Source organism: Diabrotica undecimpunctata, chromosome 8 (assembly GCF_040954645.1).
Source record: "Diabrotica undecimpunctata isolate CICGRU chromosome 8, icDiaUnde3, whole genome shotgun sequence".
In the NCBI taxonomy this organism is placed as follows: domain Eukaryota; kingdom Metazoa; phylum Arthropoda; class Insecta; order Coleoptera; family Chrysomelidae; genus Diabrotica; species Diabrotica undecimpunctata.
The window spans coordinates 90261114-90280590 of record NC_092810.1 but is presented as its reverse complement, the minus strand read 5'-3'; the positions used below and the strand labels follow the sequence as shown (position 1 = coordinate 90280590).

At 35.5% G+C, this 19477-nt stretch overlaps 1 protein-coding gene across 3 annotated transcripts in view; it reads right to left on the bottom strand.

Annotated features, from left to right (window-relative positions):
• Window positions 1–18272: 18272 nt before the first annotated feature.
• Fam92 (CBY1 interacting BAR domain containing protein Fam92) overlaps window positions 18273–19477 on the bottom strand; it is a 63006-nt gene continuing 61801 nt past the window's right edge. For 2 of the 3 annotated variants that reach the window (XM_072540603.1, XM_072540605.1), the window contains 2 exons: window positions 18715–18747; window positions 18273–18657 (listed from right to left, as the gene is read on the bottom strand). In XM_072540603.1, coding sequence (XP_072396704.1) covers window positions 18355–18657; window positions 18715–18747 — 336 coding nt within the window. In that variant the 3' untranslated portion in view covers window positions 18273–18354. The remainder of the gene's footprint in view (window positions 18658–18714; window positions 18748–19477) is intronic. The other variant, XM_072540604.1, reaches the window with a different exon arrangement.

The window sequence follows — 19477 nt, the reverse complement described above, 5'->3', positions numbered from 1 at the left end:
AGGGATACAAGATCGTCATGAAGAAGTTCCATGCGTATTCTCCTTACGAAATGCCTATGGACAAGAAGCTTGAGGTAACAAAAGAGCTCTTTCCGGACGGCAGATGTCATAGTATATGGAGGGATGAAGGAGCTGAGCGAGCTGTACCCTTTACCATGGAGGAACTTATCGAGGCATTGGGTTCACTGAAGACTCGTAGGTCCCCAGGACTAGATCAAATACCACCTGAGGCGTTGAAGGGTCTAGGACGGGTGGAACCTGCGTGGCTTCTGGAACACATGAATGCACTGCTGGATGCACAAACATTTCCTGAGCCTTGGAGGACATCGAGGTTGATACTGCTTCCCAAAGCTAGGGAAAAGTATCGCCCCATCAGTAAGCTGTATGAAAGGATGCTGCGAGTACGCATAGACGACATAATTGAGAGCGGTTTATCAAGGAGGCAATTTGGTTTTTGTAAAGGGAAAAGCACGATTGATGCAATCATGAGTGTACTCGAAGCATTGCACAACAGAGGAGATGAACATCGCTGGGCGGCCCTGCTGTTGTTTGATGTTAAGAATGCATTCAATACGTTGCAGTGGAACGAGGTAATGAAGGCAATGGAGGAGAGAGAATGTCCTGGTTACCTGATGAATGTGGTGGCGGAGTATCTGTCCGAGAGAAGGATTATGGTGGAAAAGGGCACGATCGTGGACGTGACGGCCGGGGTACCCCAGGGATCTGTCTTGGGCCCGACGCCATGGAATCTGGCATATGACGGGGTTATGCACTGTGAATACGGAGAGGGTACAACCCCCTTCGCATTCGCGGATGACCTCGCTGTACTGGTAGTGGCCCGGGATGAGCCAGATCTCAAATACCGGATTCGAAACGCAGGCGGCGTCGTAAAGAAATGGATGACGCAGCACGGACTGAAACTTGCGACAGAGAAAACCGAAGCCATCATTCTGAAGGGGACAAGGAACAGGCAAAATATTGAATTAAAATATGCGGGAGCATGTCTAACACCCAAGAAACAAGTAAAGTATCTAGGAGTGACATTGCGCCAGAATGGAAAATGGGGGGAGCACGTGCGGGAGGTGGTCCGGAAGGCTGCGAATAGTGCGGCTGCGTTGGGGAGGGTGATGCTGCACATTGGAGGACCCAAATCCGAAAGGAGGAGGGTCTTACACAGTGTTGTACAGTCGATCGTCCTCTACGCGGCACCAGTCTGGAGCGATGGTAGAGATAACGGCCTATAGGAGTCTCATGACACGAGTAGACAGAAAAAGTCTGTTGCGAGTGGCATGCGCCTACAGGACTGTGTCTGCGGCAGCCTTATGGACCATCACTGGATGTGTTCCGTTGCATGTTTTGGCGGTGGAAAGAAAAGAGCTTTATGAGAGAAGAGGTCCAAACCTTACTGTGGCCGAGAGAAGACAGGAAAGGGAAAGGTCAGTTGAAAGATGGCAAGAAGAATGGAACAACACGGAAGATGTGGCACAGTGGACGAAAATGCTGATCCCGAACATAAGAGATTGGGCTGACTGTGGCCACAGGTGACTGGATTATTTCCTGACGCAGGTGCTCACAGGACACGGGTGTTTTAGGGCCTACCTCTATAGGATCGGAAAGGCTGATACAGATGAATGTCTATACTGTGGACACTCAGACACTGTGACACATACGATGTTAGATTGCAGCAGATGGATAGTGGACAGGAACAAAATGGAGAGAGAGACAGGTGTGAATTTTGTTACAGTGAGAGATATGATTGAGAGAATGATTGAAAATAAATTAGTTTGGACTAACATACACAGCTATATCCGTGCAGTGATCAAGAAAAAGGAAGAGGAAGAAAGACTGCTGGACCAACGCTAAAGGTAAGAGTGAATGATGCTGAAAGGTGGAGCTAGAAAAGTGGGTCACACTGTATGAGTTAGAGTGCGTGAGTCAGACTGTGGGGAAGGAGGAAATACCCATCTGGGAATGATGCCGAACTAGGAGCGATAAGTTAGTCTTCTACGCGCTACCTGAAACGAGACAGGGAGCCTCCTTGCTGATGCATAGAGTGTGGATGTGTATGAATGCCATTACAGCGGCCATTCCGCTTCCGGATCGCTGGATGACAGAGGAGGGTCTGGTTTAGCAGGTAGGCGTTCGGCGTAGACTCGGCGATGAGAGGGCATTTTAAAGTACCTCGGGAACTATCGCCGGGAATACGAAGAACGAATCCTGCACTAAAGTTAGTCAGGCGGCGTCCTGGACTGAAATGTCTTTTGAACATTCCAGACCCCCTCTCTATAAAGACGAAAAAAAAAGGTGCTTCTTCATTAACGTTTTGGTCTACTGCTACTTCATGCGGTGATTGAATTTTTTGGCTTTGATCTTGATCATTTGCATATAATATACTTTGGAAATATTTAGCCCATCTTTCTAATTTTTTATCAACTCCACTTAATAGAATTCCCTCTTCATCGTCATATCTTGGTTGTGGTATTATACTGGGTTCGTTCCCGTTTTATTTATTGGTAAAAGTTTATTTTTAAAATCATCTTCAATATAGCTCAATTTCTGCTCCAAAACAATATTTTATCCCTTTTCATATCTTTCTCGCTTCCCGTTATTTTTTCTGCATATTCTTCCTTACTTTTTATATCTTTTGTCTGTACGCTGTTTATTCTGGCTTTATTTCGATCATCAACTACTCTTTAACAATCCCCATCATACCAGTTTGCTTTCTTCCGTTGTCTGGCTTATAAATTTTTCTTCAACCTTCTCTCTGAATTTTTTCATTCTGTAATAGTACACCTTTATATCTTTTTACTTTTTAACATTATATTTTATTTGTTGAAGATACTTGTTCGATTTTAACTTTAACCAAGACGTGGTCTGTATTTACGTCCGTTCCCCTATCAGTTCGACTATTTTTTTTTATGGCTTTCATATGTTCTATTAGCCTCATGCTTCTATTAGCACATGGCCTGTTTCATTAATTGTTTGCCCAAAGGTGGTACTTATGATTCACATATTATTTAAAAGCAAATTATATTACCCTTCTACCTTTTAGGTTACTGTTATTATGTTTACTTTTTCCGTCTGTTATTTGCTTGTATTCCCTACGAATTTTTGCATTAAAATCTCCTATAAGAATTTGTGTATCATTATGATGATATTTTATAAAACAGCTCTTCCAATTGTTCATAATAGTTATCTTTAATATCTTCATCCGTATTTTCTCTTGGTGCACGTATTTTTATAAATGTTGATCTCATAAATAGACCGGAACTCATAAAATTACTAGGCAAACAACACTTATTGATGTGGCGATACCCAACACCAATAATTTACGTGTTAAATACAACGAAAAAAGTACAAAGATCTAGAAATACAAATCAGGAGACAATGGAGAATCGAAAGTACTCAGGCAGTACCTATTATTCTATCTACTACTGGTGTCATTCCCAAAACCTCCTAGAGAACATAAAACAGCTGGCCAGCAACTCACCTAGGGCTCGATAACACGGAAAGAGTCCCACTAGAGCTCAATCCTTTTGATACCGTAGGTATCTGGGATGAGTGAATTTTCCTCTTAAAGGGGGTGTGAGCCGTATGGCTAAATCTGGAATAATAATAATAGTAAAAATAATTAGTAATAATAATAATATTTTCTTGCAGAAATTCTTTGACAATCCCCAATAGTGGTAAAGTTGTATTTACTGTAGACGAAATAAAGAAGTTCAATAAATTTGTTTTCTTAGATGGTGATGCTACAGAAACAGTCTTAATGGGAAATTTTTACGTTGATTCTGTTACTTATAATAATCATTGTACCACTAACCCGTAATATCAATATTTTTGTTTCTGTTTTTTTTTCAGGTGGTACAAATAACACAACGCTGCCTTCAGATGATCAATTCAACTTCCTATGATATCATTAGATTCTGAGCAATGCATCGTAAAAGAGACGGTCTTTCAATCTAAAGATGTAGATCAATTTGTAGCAATACCATTAGTTAATACGCACAATACTGGCCTTGTACAAATTAATGATATTCAAGAGATCAACTTAAATTAAGTTACCCTGATGAGTTTAGATTCTGAGATGAATTCAATGTGCACTGTAGAAAATATAGATCTCCAAGATAATAATTCGCTGGAGCTACATTCTCATAAAAATGACGATGAACTTACTACTCCAAAACGTAAGCGAGCTAAACGAAAAGATGTTCATACTAAAAGTTGGTCAGTAAATTAGCAGAAAAGTTATAGAGAAAAAGGATTAGCATATAAAGGAAGAATAGTGTAGAACATATAGTGTAGAAAAGGAGGAAAGAAAAATAAAGCCTAGGTGCAGTTGCACAGCAAAAAAGAAAACAATGAAATGTCATTTACTTATTGACTGTGACAGGAAAATTATTTTCAGCAAATTTTGGAAAATGTCATGGGACGAGAAAAAAATTTTTGTCGAAATGTCATGCAAACAAGGAGATGCTAAACGTGCTCGTGGCAGAAAAATAAAATCAGAAAGCCGCAGAGCTCGTTCTATCGAATATTATCTAAGACTAAACTCCGACGGTCAAGAAGTACGAGTATGCAAAACGATGTTTATAAACACCTTGAGTTTGGGGGAGTGGACTGTTTTATGTTGGAAAAAGAAACAGAAAAGCAAAGAGGAGGAAAAAGATTCAAGTACAATACCTACATCAATTTCATTAGAAAATAAAAAATCTAAAGCAAGGCAGTCATTCTTTTTGAGGAGCGCAGGAAATGTTTACTCCACTTTTTTGATTCCTTAGCCTAAAGTCGAATCACAATATTGCAGATCAGAGTCCAGCAAATTATATCTCGAACCAAAATGGCAGACCAAAGCTAAACTTTACGATCTATACAAGTCACAATGGTGTGAAGAAAAAAAAGTAGGTCCTTTGTCGATTGCAGCATTTTCAAATGCTTTTAAAGATAAAAATTTATCCCTATTTATTCCCAAAAAGAACAAATGCGAGGTTTGTGTAAAGTACGAAACCAATAATTTGTCACAGGAGGAATATGACCAACACAGAAAAAAAGTTTACAGGGCACGGGAGGAAAAAGACAAAGATAAAACTGATATTACGCTTAATCAGCCGTATTCACAATGGATCTACAAAGTGTTTTATTGTCTCCGAAGTCGAATGTTTCTACCATGTACTATAAGACTAAAATTGGTCTGCCACAATTTTACTTTGTTTAATTTGCAAAGCAAGGAAGGATACTGCTATTTGTGGAATGAAACTGAAGATAGGCTAACTGCACAAGAGTTCTCCACTATTTTGGGAAAATTTGTAACTACACTCGGTGAGTCAGGCGTAAGGAAGGTGGTATTTTACAGTGACGGGTGTGGCTACCAAAATAGAAATACCACTTTAGCGAATACATCTTCAAATTTAACCCTCCTATTTAAAGGGTTAGAGATATATCAAAAATATTTGATTAAGGGTCACACACAGATGGAAGCCGAAGAGACAAGGAAAAAAAATCCATATAACGTTACCTACTTGGAACATCAGTCCTTCAAAGATTTGACTAAGATTATGCCAATGAAAAGTATAGGGTAAACTGGTTCATAGTAGGACGCGGTCCATAGTAGGAATTTCACTCTCCTGGCTATTTTATCATCGCAGTAGAGCTATATTTCAGTTTGTGTGCTATCATAAAAGTGCCGCCTCCGAATCTCGTGTTAGTTTTTTAATTAGTACTATGCGTTTCGATATTTTAGAAATTCAGGTGAGTGATCAGCTGAAAATTTTTATTTCCATGTTCAGATTTTTTCGAATAATTCGCCGAAATGTATCCTATTTAATTTGAATTTGGTATGGATATCTAAAACATACATAACCTCAATATCATCTTATTCTGTTTAAACCTAGCTCTACCACTTTGATAAAATTTTTGGTCATTTGTATTTTGATGCGCCATGGTCCATAGTGGGAATAAAAAAGCGGTCCATACTGAAATATGATAACATAATGCGGTCATAGCTGAAATATACTAAAACATGCTAAACATTTTCATTCTTTGCAGAATTGAATATTCCGAGACATCCAAGATCCAAACTGTCAGCAGTTTTCGAAAAAAGCCTAGAGAATCATGAAGTATATGCAAGGTCTGTGTATTCTGCAGTAGAAGATGTTGTAAAAAATCAAATGTCATTGATAAGTGCATCCAAAAAGCATGGTGTAAGCAAGTCGGCTCTACAACACAAATGATTTTGAATATGGACGAACCCATGGTTTCAAAACAATATTTAAAAGTAGATAGGACAGCTATTGTGCGAGTACAATTCAGGTTTGTGAAATGTGCTACAGCTTAACATTAATACTTACTCGTGAATTGGCTTATAAGTATGCCATTATTAACAATAAAACGGTGCCTCGAACTTGGCACGAGAAAAAATGAGCTGGAGTCGAATGGTTGAATAATTTTAGGAAACGACACCCTATGTTATCGCTTCGAAAACCAGAAGCAACTAGCCTTGGCAGGGTCACTAGCTCCAACAAACATAATGTGGCTACATTTTTCACAAACTTGAGAAGTGTGATAACGAAACATAATATCCAGTTGAACCAGATATACAATTGTGATAAGACTGGTGTCACCAATATGCATAAACCCGGGAAGGTACTTGCTAGCATTAAACAAAAACAAATTGTAAAAATGATAAGCGCTGAAAGAGGCACATTAATAACAATGTGCACTGCAATATGCGCTAATGGGACTTTTGTGCCTCTGTACCCTCTTGATGATCGATTGAAGGTTACACAAAGAACGGTACTAGGCTCGGGCTTCAGTCTGGTAGAGGTATCTTGGTCGGGGTTCTTGTTACAGCTCAGATATCACGGATCAATTAAAGAAGTACTTACGACACAAAGACAAGAAGTTAGAAGAGAAGATAAGAGATAAGAGAAGAAAAGTTATTTGGGCACCACCCTATTTTTAGAGGAACAGGGAAACCTTAAGGCACATAAAAAAGGATGACGAGAAAGGTAAGGTACAGCTAGAGAACTCACGCGAGGATAAAGTAAACCGTGAAAGAGAAAAGTATCGGAATTATGCGGTACACTCCTAATATTTCGACACATATACTTAAAATATACGATCAAACAAATAAATATAATAATATAATTCAATAAAAAATGCCTGGAAGAGAAACACAAAAATATAAATCCAAATTGTATAAAAAAAATATAAAAGAAATAAAAAGCAAATAGTTCTTTAACAAAACTATATTTAGGTATATTTGTTAAAGTAAATGTACCATATTAAATTTTATTAAACAGTTAAATGGCATGATTATTGCGTAACTGATTATTAATTACAAACAAAAAGATATATAAAAAAAAAAATAGTTATAAATAATTTAGTATCCTCAAGAATTAGAAAAAAAGGCAAGGAACATTATAATTATATCTACATATATAAAATAAATGGTCCGTTAATTATACGTATATATTATCCTGTATTTTTACTATATTACTCAGTCAAACCAAAACTCCATAAATAAGAAGGTACACTGAACTGGAGTCATAAATCAACTGCTAAAGATTTCGTTACCACAGTTTAGTCAATAAAACTTATACTCACAGGTGTATTCAAATAATGGTATGACGCCCTCAATAAGGCACTTGACTTCGGTCCACCACAACAGGTAGTTGGGACGACACGACCACAATAAATTGCAGTCTTCCTAACGTAATCCCTTAGATTTAGGCCGACGAAAAGAGGCAGCTACCGGTACCGGGGTACTACAGGTGGTTGAGGTAACATAAAGCTGACTGATGATCAGGTGATCTAACTTTGCGGTAAATGCTTGAAAATTGTACACGGATGGACGGTGTATAATAGGAATCGGTATACAATCTGAATTGGTGTAAAATAGGAACGGCAAACAGAAGTGACTTCAGTTGGAAGACGTCTGTTTGACAAAAGAGAAGATAATCAATATAAGACACACTGTGCAAAGATAAATAAGGGTGAATTGAAAATCCACTTACCGCCGATTGTCGAAGATAAGACCGCTTGCCACAGGAACCAACTTGGAAATGGATATCGGATTGTGAATTTAGAAGGGCTTAGACAAGCGAGGGTTGAAAATAGGGAGGGGATATTGGCTGAAGTATGCCACGCGAAATTGACATTAAATATCCGGGCTACTGGGGTTCATTTTCGTAGCGTTTACCAATAGAAAGTAAAGTTTCTACGAAAAACAACTCTTCTGATTTTCTGAGAAGGTAGCTCGGAGATTTCACAATAGGTCCTTTTTCCTTTGTTATTAGGAAAGATTTTTATGTACCAAAACAAGATAAAAAGAAGAAGTAACATTTGGCGAAGTTATTTCTTTGTTAAAAAAAGGCGTAACAAAACGAAGGTATGCAGGCATGGGCGGCGTGAAAATAGTTTATTAAAGGGAATAATTTAAAGAAATTATGAACATGCTTCACCTCCATTCTTTGTATTACCGAGGAAAATATTTAAGGCTTTCATGCTTACTGGGGCTTCTCTAGGATCAGCCGGTGCAGCGTTTCCTTCTGGTTGGATGGCGGGAGATAATTGTTTGAAGTATATAGAGCACTTTATCAAACACGTGCGATGCAGTAAAGAATTCCCAGTTCTATTAATTCTTGACAACCATGAGAACCGTTACGATGTTCGTGTGCTGAATCTGTGTAAAGATAATGGGATTATTTTGTTGACATTGCCGCCCCATTGCAGTCATAAATTACAACCGCTCGATGATGTTTGTAATGTTGTTTGTACTGCCCATCCTAAAGCATTTACTCCTGTCAACATTTTTAACGGATTTAAAAAAACCGGCAAGGCACCCCTGAATTCCCAAATTTTTTCAGAGAGTGATTTTATGTCATCTTATGTCACTGATAGGCCCGAAGAAAATGAAAATGGTAACGAATATAAGGCTAACGAAGGTGTTCAGGATGTAAAAGAACCACGACATGTCAGAAAATTTATGAATTATATTAGGTATATATGAAAAAGCTACTCAGCAAAAAAGTCTAAAAGTGCTTTTAATTAAAAAAATTAAAAAATGATAATGATATTGTCAAATGTGCAAATAAACAAGATTAATAAAGAATTACAAAAATAAACTCATGTGTAGTATCACAAATGTAAAAAATCCTCAAATAACAATTGTACATATAATTTCTGATTTAAATGATGATGAATAATGAACTAAGTGTTGAAGATTTTAAACTTTGTATTCAAACAAAAAATAAAAAACTATAGGTTTAAACTATAGATACCGAGTAAATACTCATATATGATAGCGATAGGTGACAGATCTACTTCAATAACAGAAAAACATCATTTAGACAACTTAAAAAAGACATTTGAGATATGTCGGAAATTTAATTTGAAGCTAAACCCAGCAAAATGTCAATTTTTCAGAATAGAGGTTACATATTTGGGACACGATCTTTCGCAGGAAGGAGTATCACCTGATAAAGCGAAATATTCAACAATAGAGAAATACCCGACACCGAAGACAGCGGACGAAGCTAAAAGATTCGTAGCATTTTGTAACTACTACAGACGTTCTATTCCGAATTTTGCAAAGATATGCATACCTATAAACAGATTGTCGAGAAAAGGAGCAGAATTTTTTTGGTCGCAAGATTGTGAAGAATCACGAGAATCAGGTCAGATTTAGAAGAATACGACTTTGAGATAGAGTATATAACAGGGAAAAATAATTACGCGGACAGTCTTTCGAGAATATCAACGAACCAGCTGAAAGACTTATACATAGACAACATTCATATCTTAGCTATAACCAGAGCTCAGTCAAAGAAGAAAGCTGAAAGTGCAGATCACAGGGAGACAGAAGAGGAAATTATACCTATTACAGCATAAAATCAATCAATCAATACAAGCAAACAGTAAGAAAGGTACTAAATAATATGGAGGCGCATAGACTACCAATTTTGTCTTTTGGAGCAAACCGAATCTCACCAAGACTGAGCATTCGGGTCAAAAACAAAATCAAATGCAGCAAGAGCACGACCAAAGGATTTAATCACTTTGATTTAGGTCAATTATTGGTACAGCTTGATCACCTAGCGGTAGAGAATGTAATAAGTAAAGCAAAAATATATGTAAATGATATTATTTTTAAATTGTTCACAATTGATGAATTTATAAACGGAGGATATGATATTGAAAAATGTAGAAATATACATATGCGAAGTACCAGAAATCATAGCGGATGACCAAGAAAAACTGAGAATAATAGAAGAATACCATAATCACCCGATGTTTGTAGGTCACGTGGGAAATAATAGACTTGTAAAGAAACTAAAAGCGAGATTTAGATGGAAGAACATAGAAAAAGACATACATAAATATATTAAATATTGCCATAAATGCCAAATTAATAAACCAAAAAGATTACATGTCGAAGAATTTGTGATATCGGACACTTCGTCAAAACCATGGGACATAGTGTATATAGACACGATAGGTCCATTCCCTAAAAGTAATGAAGGTAATCGATAATGTATCACGATGCTTTGCGAACTGACGAAATACGCAGTAAGTATCCTAGTAGCTAATAAAGAAGCCGAACGATAGCTCGTGGCATTTTTGATAATTTCATACCTACATACGGACTCATGAAACAGATTAGAACGGATCAAGGCACTGAATATAAAAATGAAATAATGAATGAATTAACTAAAATGCTAAAGATCACACACAATTTTTCAACGTCATAACACCCTCAGTCAATAGGGAGTTGCGAGAAGCTACATAGGACACTAAATGAATACGTAAGATCAAACATAGACGAAAACAAGGAAAATTGGGACGAGTGTTGCAGAATGTTCACATACTGCTACAACACTACCCCTAATGCATATCACGGCTACACACCTTTTGAATTGTTGTATGGTCGAAAGGTAAAATTTACCAGAAGTACTGGTTTACTCACACAGGAAATTCAGCCATGCTATAACATAGATGCTTATTATATGAGCTCCGATATAAACTACAAATTGCACACGACAGAGCTGCTAAAACATTCTTACTAAAGCACAAAGAAGGAAGACAAGACGCAAGCAAGCTAACCGCAGCACCTCAACATTTCCAAATAGGAGACCTAGTCCAGCTCAAAAGAGAAGAAAATAATAGTTTGATAGTATTTAATATTATGATCTGCTTTGTCTTACTTTTATATTAACTTTTTATTTATTTAATTACTTTAATTAATTGTTTAATTAATTATCTAAGTGTCGCAAAATCATACATAAAAAAATAATCTCAGGGTGCCATTTTATTATACAAAAAGAAATAGATCAGCTTAGGTTATACTTATCTTTTCTCGTGGCTTCCAGTATCTCTCAGTTGTTCCTTATCGGAATAAAATAGGAAAAGGAAATAAATAGAAATAACATAAATAAGCAAATACAAATATCTTTTATTATCAAAAGAAATGATATGAAGATTTATCAAATAAATTCCATGGGCTTAACTGTCCCAATAAAAATTGTACCACATAAAATAATTTTAATTTACCAAATATTTATCGGTTTGTTTATTTATAACATTGATAAAAGAACATAAACAAGAAATTTGGATATTCGTAAAATAATTTCACTTCCTATGAAAATTTTGAAATATTGAAATATTTGTTCATATGTTTTTATACTCTAAAAAAATATAAAATTCTGAATATTATAAAAAGAAACTTTAAATTTATTAAGCAATATTAATAATTATCCCTTGACGTAAAAAAACTTTTATAAAATTTATGGTATTTTAAAATGGCGATAATCTTTGATCTTCTGATGGTATAGTCTTTTATTTGAAACATATAAAAAAAATTCTGTCACAAAAAATTATTGACTGACCTTTTAATTCACACACGACGATGTCCCCTTTCGACCAAAACAGCTCCCTCTTGTTAATTATGTTAGGCTACTGTAATGTAAACATAGCAAGGAAATAAAGAAGGAAAAATTAAGGGGTAATTAGCCTAGTAAAGAGTAATAATTATTTAAGTAATTATTACATATTCCAAATTGATTAAAGAACAAATAAATTCATAGCTAGTACGTAACATATTTAATGTAAACATTTTACATTAAACAAAGATTGAAAACTCGACCCAGTTTAAATGTATTACACGAGTCTCAAATATCAGGCCACCACGGTTGTTTAAATCACGTTTAAAAAACATAGACCTCCGCTGAAAAATAACACGGGGACTCAGTCAGCAAAAAAACAATAACGCGACCTTGGTACTACGACTGAAAATTGAGAATACGGGCTCATAAAAAACCGAACCAGCGGGCCAGCGGGAACTAGTGGGAAGTTGGCACTCTAGAGCGCCCCACGCAAGAAGTACGGGAGATCGGACGATACGCAGCCAGTGAGCGCGCTATTTAACTCGCCGGGATAGTGTGACGTAGAAGTGCCGGTATCTGGAGATTCGAAAGTTCGCAAAAGCGCGCCGTTTTGACTTCTTAAAACTGACTAATCTCGAATCCCTGTAGGACTGGAGGCGTATTCATTATCTAGAGCCTAAATACGCGAAGGTAACTAAGATCTATATACTAACACAAGGTATATCTAATATACGGAATTGTCCGCTCTTTAATTCCTTGCTTTGTCTCTTCTCGTCTCCCTTCGCGCCTGATCGAAACATTATTGGTCATAACTGATATTTTGTAGTATACAGTCTATTTAATACATTGTAAACTCGAAATTTGTTTTTTGTTATTCCCGGCCGTTACAGGTAGAGACTAGAAGAGATACACATTTTCGCTTATGCAGTGCTCCGGCTTCCAACGTAAGCCCATAGCCTCTCACTCTTTGCAAGACCTGAGACCAAGAAGTCCTTAATCCCCTTCCTCCCAAAATCTTCCTACCCTCTTGTAAATCCGCGAGGGCGGAACCACTCAGTCCAGGCTAGTGGAACCAGTAAGCCTTGTCCCGCTCGCAGGGATACTTATAAGGATAGTTTCGTTTCATTTAATACATTTATAAAGAATGTAAAACCAATTAAAATCAACGTTATCCTCGCATGATAAAGTGGTCTTGTCTTCCGAACATCATACTAGAAATATTCTTCGTAACAACAATAAACTTTTGGAAAAAAAGTCCACAGAAACGTATTCTGTAATTGATGACAATATCTCTATAAAGCAACTTCGATTAAAGAAGTTTCGTACTGAGCTTGAAACTCGTAAAAATATTGGAGCTTATGATCAAATATTTGAATGGCTGTCCAAAGATAATAAAATTTCGTTAATAATTCTCTTGCACATAAATTTACAGATTGGCTTCTTATGTATACGAATATAAACTCGCTTATGTCTAAATTTAATGAATTTATATATACAAGTCAATTTTTAAAACTTCATATTATTTTTCTAACAGAAACTTGGTTTAAAATTCTTCTATCGCCGATATTATTATAAACTTTAGCAATTTTACTATCTTTCGTAGAGACAGAGATACTCACCGAGGAGGAGGAGTATGCATTTAATTAGCTAATCAAATTGGGTAAGGTACTGGCGCTAAATAAGGCCAATTGTAAATATTTTCTTAAATATAGATATTATATACTAGATGTCACTGTAATAGACAAGTGTTTGTTACGGTGCCGAAGTTCGGTAATAAATTTTAGGTAAGTTATAAAGTTACTTAAATAATATGTACCACTTGTGTTTTCTTTGTAAAGCAATAGCAAATGAATACTCTTTTACGAAATGGTACTGTTTTTCACTATATTGCTTGTTATTACTGTTCTTTGATGTTAAATAAAGAAGTAGGTAGTACCCCAATGAGGCCAATTGACTGGCCTCATTAAGAGTTGGTTGGCATTATAAACAATTTACTTACACAATCATTTAAAATATTTTATGTTTGCAGGTATGTCCCCCAGGAAAAGGGAACAGTGGTCCAAAAAGGTCATTGAAGCTGCGATGAATGCCGTACGAAATGGCATGGTTATTAATAAGGCAGCACTTACATTTAGTATTCCTCGGCGTATGTTACGTAATCATCTAGCTAGTGGCAGTTCACAAAACCGACTTGGGCAGCCTCCAGTTCTCAGAAATCCTCAAGAAGATGAATTGGTTAGGCGTATAGAAAGATTGTGTGATGTGGGTATCCAATTAACCCCCAAAATATTACGAACAACGTGTATGCTTTTGGTAAAGAGGCAGGAATAAGGTATCCATTCTCGGTTAGAAAGGAGATAATGGGAAAAATAGATAAAATTGATTTTTTCAAGACATCCTGACATTGCAAAGCGTCGTGCTCAAAAACTCAACTTAGCCAGAACCCAAAAATTGAATCGTACAGTTATTAATGACTACTTCAGAAAACTTCGTCATATTTTAAATGAGAAAGACTTCGCAGCGAAACCTGCTCAAATTTACATGGACGAAAAAGGATGCCAGCTTACACTACATCACCAACAAACTGTATTGGCTAGTAAAGGTGCTAAAAGATTGCATATCGTCGCACCAGAGCACGGCTAAAATGTAACAATCGTGGCATGTGGGAAGGCATAGGCAACAGCATTCCTCCACTTGCCAGATATTTAAGCCAGAATTGTGTTATAATCTTCAAGCTGAAACAAAAATTATAATGATAGCAGAAGCATTTATAGAGTAGTTAGATCACTTCTGCCGATTTAAAAATCCTGGACCAGCCCTTTTAATTTTTGATGGAGCTTCATCTCATTTAGACATACGAATTGTAGAAGCTGCAATGAAAAAAGATGTAACTCTGTTTTGTCTACTGCCCAACACCACCCATGAACTTTAACCACTTAATAAAGTAGTCTTCTGGAGTTTCGAATATTACTTAGATGAAGAGGTGTTAAAATTTTTTGAGTGAACCATTATAACAAACGTACCATCAACCGAGCAAAATTTGGGCAAATATTTACGCCGGTGTGGAAAAATACAATAACACAAAAAAAATATTTGTTCTAGATTAGAAGCAACTAGCATATGGCCATTAAATCTAAATACTATTCCGAATACTGCCTTTGTCCCTAGTTGTTTGACACAACGAGACATTGAAGCAATCGCCAAAGATTTTTAAGAAAATTGTGTAACCGAACCAGAAATTGAACCAACTGGTAAAAAGGCTGCAAAAAAATGAGACACTGCAAGTTTTTACTCAATGTTACAATTTAATATTTATTTATTATTTTATCCTTAAATTCGGTAACATGTTAAACAATGTGTATTTAAGACATTTTTGCACATAATGTTGTTGAATAAAATATTACAGACATTTATACCTGAACATGGCCTTATTTGGCGTCCTTACTATTACTTTTTCCATCGCTAATAAAAAATAGCTCTTCCTGGTATAGACATGATGCACTTATTTATTACTAATATCTCATTTAAATATAATATAGTTTGCATATAACGACCTCTGGATACAGCCCTTACTCAGAACAAGATCCTTATTGATAAACTTTGTCATCTCTTGAAAATCTGAGTGTTGTCCGAGATTTCAATTTTTCAGAAATTAGTTGGCCCATTATTTCAAATTTTTACCATGAACTCAAATTTAATATAACTGAACCTACAAGGTTTAGAGCCAAAAATCATCCTTTAATGTTAGATTTAACTTTCACAAATGACGATTAATTAATTTACACAGCTGAAGTGTGCCACTCGATTATTACAGCTCACGTTCAATTTAGCTTAACATTGTTTTGTAAAAATATTTTGGTAACATGCCACTACTGATTTCTTAAATCTTAACTCTGTTTTTCCCAGCTAGTCTGGCAATCAATTTTTTTAATGGCTCAGATCCATCGTCAGTGTGGGACTGTTTTCTTCATACTGCTATTACAACTATTTTTGATCATACAACTGAATGGCAACTATACAAAAATAAATTAAAACCTTGGACTAACCTCTCAGCTCACGCTTAATTCAACATAGGAGGAAGTTTCGGCGAATATATAAACTCTCTGGTTCCCTTGATTTTCTCGTCCACTGTATCATTGCAAGTTGTAATAATAAAAAGAATATCGGTAGGTACTTTACATTATATTACTTCAAAAAGCTGACGGATTTTTATGTTTTTCGAATAAAGAATCCTAGGAATGTTTATCGGTATTTTTTTCTCAGGTTTTTACAGATAAACCTAACGATACCATTCCTCAAATAATGTGTCCACGCCTGCATACAATTCTGGAAAACATCTCACACCGAAAGCAATTACATATCATTTACGGAAACTACGCAATAAATTCATTTACCTGGATTGGACGGACTAACCTCTTTTTTTCTTAAATAATGTGCACTATCTGTAGCCACGCCTATATCTCTCATAACGAATGCCTCTGTTAATCAAGGTTACCTCCCTCCATTCTGGAAATTAACTTCGGTTATTCCTATTTTCAAGAAAGGCAATAAATTTGATTGTAATAATTATCCCCCAATCGGCCTAGTTGATATTGTTGGCGAGGTCATGGCATCCATTATTTTTGAAGCTATGTCTGAGTTTCACCTTCAAGAAAATGTCATCCTTAACCAAAACCGCTGCTTTATCGAGGGTTGTTCAACGATCACAAACTTACTTCATTGTGCAAACGGTTGGCCCTCGTCTTTAAACAATCGGCATCCTATTGATATAGTCTACTTAGACTTCTCCAAAACTTTCGATCGTGTTCCCAAACGTCACAAAGGCAACTGGTGCTATGAATTAATCTAACAAAAACTAAAATGAAAGCTGGATTCTTGTAATCCCTACTTTACTGGATCCGCCATGAAAGCTTTTTGGTGAACAATATTTTTGGTGTGAATTGATATCAAAAAACAGTACAGCGCTTCAACCAGAGAACACGTATAAAAATCTTTAACGCAGGAAACTCAAAAAACGTGTGCAACATCGTAAATGATAAGTCGTTGGTGTATCACCAAAAAGGTTGTAGATTAATTGATATACAATAATTTATTTACCGCAAGACATCGATGAGATTCGTAAAACAAATGTAATGTTATAAACGTCACATCTTTATTAATTTATATTTAAATAATTATTTTATTTTAATTTCTTTATTAATTTCTTTACCTTCAGTTTCTTTTTTATTATTTTTCCCTCTCCTCTCTTTCTTTTCTCTCTCTTTCTGTCCAGTAGAATAAATATTCGCCCTCTCTTTTTCTATCCGCTAGTAAATATTCTGTTCGGTGTCGACAGAAGAGCTAATTCCATCATAGGCATACGTCCTATGACATCTGTTCTAAACTTCATTTTAGTCTCCCCACTGTCTGTCAATCAACTTTTCTGATTGTGGTGGGATATTGTTTTTTTGTCTGTAAATAAAATTTATAAAAGAAGGCAACATTATTATAAGGTTCATTTTACCGTCTGCAGAATTCTCTTGGGTTGAGTAATATTCGTAACCTCACTACTTTTAAAGCCACGTTTTCAATTCTATGCATGTAGGAATCTAACAGAATTTAGCAAATTTTAATTTAAATTTTGTAAAATAATTGATAATAATAAATAATAATATAATAATAATAAATTAAACATCCTTTGATGTTTCCCTAACACAGGCTATTTAATATTCTAGTTTATGGGATATTTATTGAAGATTTTATGGGATGTTTCTGGAACATTTTATTGAAAATACTTTATGGAGTGCCGCGGGCCTAAACAGCTGTCTTCAAGACCTACTCACATGCTTTGGAGCCGGCAACAGGACCTGCCCACATAATCTGCAGGCCACACATATTTAGAAGCAAACAGTCCATCGATGCCACAAGTATCGTTTAAATTTATTTAATGCAAAGCATTAGGCAGGGTTGTTTTTGCTAGTTAAATATTATTTTTTATGTGTTAAATAATAATGATTAGTTAAATCATTGTTTTATTTTCTACCAGCTAAGGGTTCATTGCTTAATTCATAGTTTAAGACAAGGCGAATTCACACTTAAGAGACTGAGCTAGGCGAAGCCTAGACGATAAGCTCCCATGGTTGATTGGGGTATTAATTTTATAATAGTATTTCAATTCTCTTTGGTAGTCTTATCGTTACACAAACTATGAATCATCATCCACTAAAACAATGGACAGAGCACAGAGCTCTCGAGAGAATCGAATTGTTGACACAACAAAATGTCGGATTATTAGACCATTCTCGCCACAATGCAATTTTAAATCCCAAAGATTTTTTTGCTTTTCCAATAATTAATAACCGAATAAATTTAAATAAATAATATGTTCAAACTATAATATTGGTATGGAAATGGGGTATGTTAATTGTTTTATTTATAAAATCGTAAAATACAAAAACTCACACGTGACTATAAAGTAAATCTTATCTAATGTTTATTTCCTAACTCGTACAACAGTAGGGGACTGCTTCTCCTCACTAGAACTACTCAAAGTGTCGACACTTTTGCTATCGGATTCATCCTCACTGTCTGAAATACTATGTTTAATGGAATCCAACGTTTCTTCACTTTTGTACATCTTATCACCAGCATTCGGAATACCCGGCGCCTTTCTATTCTGATTCGAAGAAAACAGAGCGCCTAAAGAACCTAACGATCCCGTTGATCTAAATATTGAGCTTTTCGCAAATGTTTTTTCTTGGATTTGATTCGGAATTCGTAGGGACTTTTTAAATTCCTAAAAAGTAAGTAACTTATTAGAAGTGAGTTGTTTGTGATGTTTGGTGTAGATTACCGACTGTAAACGTCCTCTCATACTTTGAAAGTCCTAAACAGCAAATAATACCAATTTTAAATTACTATTTTTAAATAATATATCTTTTGAACTAAATTGAATATAAGTTTTGGACATTGAAGGAGCAGCGAAAATTGAATTTGTTTAACTAAGAAGTAAACTCTGTTTCTAATTATAGATAACGCTACAGTTTCGCTATTTCTTACTTCAATATTTCCGGGTCAGATCTGATTTAGCATACAATTAAAACAACAATAGGTGCAAATTAAGCAAGTTTGACATTTTTAGTTTAAAAATGTAGACAATAAGAAACCTAATTAAATAGATTATTAAATTTATTTTTCTAGTTTATGACTTACCAAAGCAGAATGTAAACGAACAATTTGAGCTTTCTAGCCTTTAGAAATTTTCAACACCTATTAATATATATGGTAGATCATAGATATGAAGAGCAATCCAATAAGACCAAGCGAAGAATATTACCAAGGATATTATAACTAAGCGTAGTTACCAAGACTTGTGGGAAACAATTAGAGATATTCGCCGAACGTCTGTGTATGAATTTGTATCTTTCCCGGATCTCTGATCCATGATGAAGCAACGGTTATGTTGAAATAACATTATAAGATCCCTAATGATATCGATTCATACACGAAATGTTTGACGAATTGTACTGTTGCGCCATATATATATATATATATATATATATATATATATATATATATATATATATATATATATATATTATATATATATATATATA